Here is a 5745-nt window from a genome sequence, read left to right as displayed (position 1 = left end):
CTTTTTTTCTCCTTCCTCCCCCTCCTTCCTCATCCTCCTCCTCCTCCTGCCTCTTTCCTCATTTCCTCCTCTCCTTCTTCACTCCTCTTCCTTCTCCGGATCCGCCACTTCCTCCTCCTCTCTCCTCCTCCTCTCCTCTCTCCTCTCTTCCTCCTTCTCCTTCTTCAACTCCTCCTTCCTCCTCCGCCTCCTGCCTCTTTCTCCTCTCCTCCTCCTCCTCCTTTCCTCTCCTCCCACCTCCTTCCCCTCTTCTATGATCACACTAACAATGTTGTTATTGTTGTTGTTGTTTACGTTTAGGATTCGGAAACTCGGCCGTAGACATTGCCGTTGAGCTAAGTCACGTGGCTGACCAGGTAAGTCGATCCTCACGCCATCTGTAGGGTCAAACTGGAACAATAATGGGCAAGCATACGACTGTCTAAATCATATTGGTCAAGCAGGGTCGTGTGGCTATTTAGCCCGATGTAGTCACTCGCTCACTCTGACATATACATTACCGCTTAACTTAAAGTAATAAACAATAATAGTAAAGTAGCTATCAAAACAGTTACTATAAATGCATAAAACAGTGATAACTCATTTAATTCGCATACGTATCTAACCGTAACCTACTCGCCAGAAGAAAAAAACTAGCGAAATAATCAGCACAAATATTCGGTTTCATCTGTCGACACGTCTGTGCATTTGATCCCCCGCCGTCACACTGTTGATTGCTTTTCTGCAGTGTATCTGAGCACGCGGCGAGGAGCGTGGGGTCGTCGGCAAGAAAGGACCGTTCGTATCCGACTGACGTGCTGGCGAACAGTCGCATAGCGTTCGCACTGCCACGCAGCGTGCTGCAGTGGCTGGTCGAGTGGATGGCCAACATCACCTTCTCTCACGACATGTACGGCATCAAACCGAAGCACAGGTGAGTGCGCAGCGACCTCTACGGATGAGTGTAGCGTGATAGATGCGTACATATACCCCCCCCCGCGCTCACACACCGCGCGACGCACACACCACACCGCCACGCACACACATATACGCGAATACATACACTAACTGCTACTACTACTTACTACTATACTACTTACTATACTACTACTACTACTACTATACTACTATTACTATTACTACTACTAACTACTATTACTCTACAATATCCTCGGAGGAGGAGGAAGAGGAGGAGGAGAAGGAGGAGGAGGAAGAGGAGGAGGAGGAGGAGGAGGAGGAAGAGGAAGAGGAAGCGGAGGCAGCTAGCGGCGCGGGGGATGCCGGTTCAGTGTGGCAGGCGGGCGGCGCGGCATCTCAGCACAGAAGCAGACGAGCGTTAGCGCTGATAGACACACTACCGCTACCGCTGCCGCTGAACTACGGGGCCGCCAGAGTTGGCAAGCAGCCAAGAATCGCGTATCTCCCCCCCCCCAGCCCCAGCCCGTGGGCATTCCCTTTCGCAGCGCACGTGTGTGTATCTATCTTAAGATATTCGTGTGTAGCTTAGCTAGCATGTGTGTGTGTGCGCGCGTGCATGTGTGTGTATGTGTGTGTGCGTGCATGCGTGTGTGTGTGTGCGTGCGCGTGCGTGTGTGTGCATGTGTGCGTGCGTGTGTGCGTGCCCGTGCGGTAAGCGTGCGTGCGTGCGTGTGTGTGTGCGTGCGTGCGTGCGTGCGTGCATGTGTGTGTGCGTGTATGTGCATGTGTGCGTGTGTGTGCATGTGTGCGTGCGTGTGTGCGTGTATGAGTGCCCCTGCGGTAGGCGTGCGTGCGTGTGTGTGTGTGCGTGCGTGCGTGCGTGTGTGTGTGTGCGTGCGTGTGCGCGTGCGTGCGCGTGCGTGCGTGCGTGCGTGCTTACCTATAATCAGTATACGCTTGCCCATCATGTCCTTGCCCGTGCGGTAAGCGTGCGAGTGCAGCACGCTGCCTGCGAACATGTCCAGACCGTCGAACGTGGGCACGTGCGGGTTCCAGTGATGACCCGTGCACAGCATGACGCCGTCATACGTCTCGACGACGCAGTCTGCGTCATCGTCGCCGCGTCGCCGATACGCGACCGTCCAGCGGCCCGTCGTCTCGTAGTCGACCGCCGGACGCACGCCGACGACGGCGACGTTGAACCGGATGTGACGCATCAGGTCGAACGCTTTGGCGTAGAGTCGGAGGTAGCGTAGGAAGAAGGCGTGCGACAGGAAGGGAGGGTAATCTGCAGGCACGGGGAAGTCGCTGAAACCTGTCAGCTCCTTACTCGTGTTGAAGACGCACGAGCGGTAGACGCTCGCGGCGTCGGCGTCGTCCTTGTAGCGCCACAGGCCGCCGACGTCGCCGTCACGTTCGAAGCAGACGGGTTCGAGTCCCTGCTCGACGCAGGATTTGATCGCCGTCAATCCACTGCTGCCGCCGCCGATGATGGCGATACGCTTGCGTGCCGTCGTCATGCCGACGCTGACGCTGCTGCTGCTGTTGCTACGGTTGCTGCGGTCGGTGATGCTGCTGCTAGTGGCGTCGGTCGGTGCTGGCAAAAAGTTCACTCGTTGGTTTCGTCGTGGCGTTGACGGTGATGTTGACGATGGTCGGGGTTCTTATACGGAGAGGTAGCTTCTCATGATGGCACCGGTAGACATGGGATCTCCCCCGCGCACATGGAGCATGAAGGAATCTCCGGAAACAGGGAAGAAGTTCTAGGGATGAGACGTCCGCTGCTGCTGCTCAGATACAGAGATCGTCGACCGATGCGAAACTGTTCTCAAAACACAATCTCTTACGATCTGTTCTTCTCCGTAGATTCTTCTTCTTCTTCTACTTCTTCTACTACTTCTTCTTCTTCTTCTTCTTCTTCTTCTTCTTCTTCTTCTTCTACTACTACTACTTCTTCTTCTTCTTCTTCTTCTTCTTCTTCTCCTCCTCCTTCTTCTACTACTTCTTCTTCTGCTTTTTCTTCTTCTTCTCTCCTCTCTCTCTCTCGCACAGCTATAAGCACGCTGCCCCACAGAGTGTATACCGATGCACGTACGCAAACACTGAATCTCCGTCCACTCGGATCTCAGTAAGACAGAGCGAGAGATAGATAGATAAATAGAGCTAGATAGATAGATAGATAGATAGTTAGGTAGGTAGGTAGGTAGATGTGTAACGGTGTGTGACGCTGGCCCGCGCGCCTGCTTGAATCGTCTGCTCTTATCGTCGCTAGCTCTGTACTGCCGTGCCTGCCGCCCGCCACCGCTTATGCATATCTCCGCGTGACGTCACGCGCTACGTCACGGTCACACCTCCGTGGTCATGTGAGAGGAGGCGCGTGGGAATGCCGCGCGGCTGTCAGCTGCTGCTGGGGAAGCTGTGAAGGAAGGAAGGTGGTGGTGGCGCGCGGGGGGAGGGGGAGGAGGGTGCGAGAGATGCGCGCTAGCACGTGCCGCGGTGACGGAGGAGGAGGCGGGAGAGGAGAAGACGGAGGAGAAGGCGGGAGCGGGGGAAAGGAAGGAGACGGAGGAGAAGGCGGAGGAAGGAGTGGGAGGAGGAGGCGGAGGGAGAGACGGAGGAGGAGGCGGAAGAGAGAGACGGAGGAGGAGGAAGGAGTGGGAGGAGGAGGCGGAGGGGGAGACGGAGGAGAGAGATGGAGGAGGCGGCGGAGGAGGAGGAAGGAGTGGGAGGAGGAGGCGGAGGGGGAGACGGAGGAGAGAGATGGAGGAGGCGGCGGAGGAGGAGGAGGCAGGCGGCAAGCGAAGGACGGAAGCGAGTGGGAGGAGGCAGGCCGGGCCCCAGGGCGGAGCCGGAGGAGAGAGATGGCGAGGAGGCGGCGGAGGAGGTGGCAGGAATGGGAAGGAGGCGGCAATGCGAGGGGGAGACGCCGCGCACAGAGAGCACCAGTGGAGGAGAGCGGGCCCACTCTGAAGGGAGCAGAGGCGGTGGAGTCACACCGCCGGTGCTCCTTGTCAGCACGTCCGGGGCTCGATGCTCCCCCAGCGGCCGCACCCCCACTGGACCGTGCTCGGGAGCCCCTTGACTGGAGGCCACGCACCAGCGAGGAGGACGGAAGGAGTGGGAAGGAGGGAGGCGGAGGAGCCGAGGAGAGATGGGAGGAGGCGGCGGAGGAGGAGGAAGGAGTGGAAGGAGCCGCGCCGGACCCGGGAGGAGACGGAGGAGAGAGAAGGAGGAGGCGGCGGAGGAGAAAAAGACGGAGTGGAAGGAAACGCCACAGCGGAGGAGACCGGAAGAAGATGAGGCGGCGGAGGGAAAATCCCACGACCCGACGAAAAAGCATCACCACCGTAACACCTCCAAGTATAATGAAACCTACCACCCCCAACCGTTTATGTGACAATAGACGGTGACGACGCCTAGACTGAGCGGCGCCTCCTAAAAAGGTGGCGGCAGGAGAGACCGATGATGATGATGAGCTAAGAACACGATGATGATGACGAATAACTAAACGTAATATGACGATGATGAAGAATAAGCTGAAATACGAAAAATGAAAATAGGAACAGCGAGCGAGTGGACGGAGTGACGTACTGCTGTCGCTGGCGGTGACGGTGGGGCCTCCCGCGGGCCGCCCCGGGGGGAAAAACGATGGCGATGGCAAGGCCTGAACGCGTGGGCAGCTGTTGCACACAACGCAATGTGATACATAAATATTAAATATATAAATTTACTATAACATAGTGTATATATATATATCATATATTTATTTATGTTATATTTATTTATTAATGGTGTGTGGGGGAATATGCGTGCAGCGGCGTGTCGCGCGGCGTTCGTGGCGTGCGGTGTGTGTGCCGTATACTAAATATATTAAACATACTGCGGTAAGATGTTATATAGTATACTATTATATTATATATGATATATATATATATTTATAAAATTCATCTATATTTATTTTATTTATTCATTTATGTATTCTATATATTTATTTATGATAATTGGTGTCGTGTGCAGGACTCGCCCTCTCTCGGCGTTTCGTGGGTTTTTCTGCGTGTAATTTGAGCAGCGCCACACAACGACGAACATCAATGTTATAATGTGTGCGTGTGTGTGCCAGCCATCGCGCGCGCGTGCGAAGCTGCTAGGCAACGTACCAGCGTTAATTGCTGCTGACGCACATTCCTTTCCCTACACCGTAGTGACTGCCTGTGTTACTGACTGCGCGATACGTGGTGCGTAGAAAGCCGTGCAGTGTACCACGTGCGTATGTGTGTGTGCGTGTAGTGCCTTGCGGTGCGTGGCCTGGCCCATGTGACTACGTGCGTGTGTCGTGGGCATAGTGTGTGTCATTGTTGTGCGTGCGTAGCGTTCGTGTGTGTGTGTGTGTGTGTGCGTGTGTGTGTGTGTGTGCGTGCGTGTGTGTGTGTGTGTGTGTGAGTGTGTGTGTGTGTGTGTGCGTGTGTGCGTGAGTGCGTGCGTGCGCGCGCGCGTGTGTGTGCGTGTGCGTGCGTGTGTGCGTGCGTGCGTGTGTGTGTGTGTGTGTGTGAGCGTGCGTGAGCGTGCGTGAGCATGGGCGTCTGTTTTTATAAGTAGCCGCAGAACTAGTGAAGAAACTTTTATATAGCAGAAGTTTTATGACATCATTAGCGCGATAGTAGCTGCGAGTTACACACATGGAGCCCTTTCTCAGAAACCAAAATGAGTCTTAACATTAACTTTGACTCGTAGACCGTTGGCAGAACATTGTAAAGTTACGCGAACGAAAAACCATAGCAAATTTCCTTTTAACATTACGAGATCCTAGACAGAGAGAGAGAGAGAGAGAGAGAGAGAGAGAGAGAGAGA

General features: G+C 54.8%; 1 protein-coding gene across 1 annotated transcript in view; it reads right to left on the bottom strand.

Moving 5' to 3' along the window:
• Positions 1 to 3149, bottom strand: part of LOC106818374 (dimethylaniline monooxygenase [N-oxide-forming] 5-like) — a 9196-nt gene extending 6047 nt beyond the window's left edge. The window contains exon 1 of the mRNA XM_014823090.1: positions 1838 to 3149. Within this exon, the coding sequence (XP_014678576.1) occupies positions 1838 to 2417 (580 nt within the window). The 5' untranslated portion in view covers positions 2418 to 3149. The remainder of the gene's footprint in view (positions 1 to 1837) is intronic.
• Positions 3150 to 5745: the final 2596 nt, after the last annotated feature.

This window comes from Priapulus caudatus, unplaced genomic scaffold, assembly GCF_000485595.1.
Source record: "Priapulus caudatus unplaced genomic scaffold, Priapulus_caudatus-5.0.1 Scaffold2194, whole genome shotgun sequence".
Lineage (NCBI taxonomy): Eukaryota > Metazoa > Priapulida > Priapulimorpha > Priapulimorphida > Priapulidae > Priapulus > Priapulus caudatus.
The sequence above is the reverse complement of the archived record's forward strand: the minus strand, read 5'-3'. Positions and strand labels throughout refer to the sequence as shown.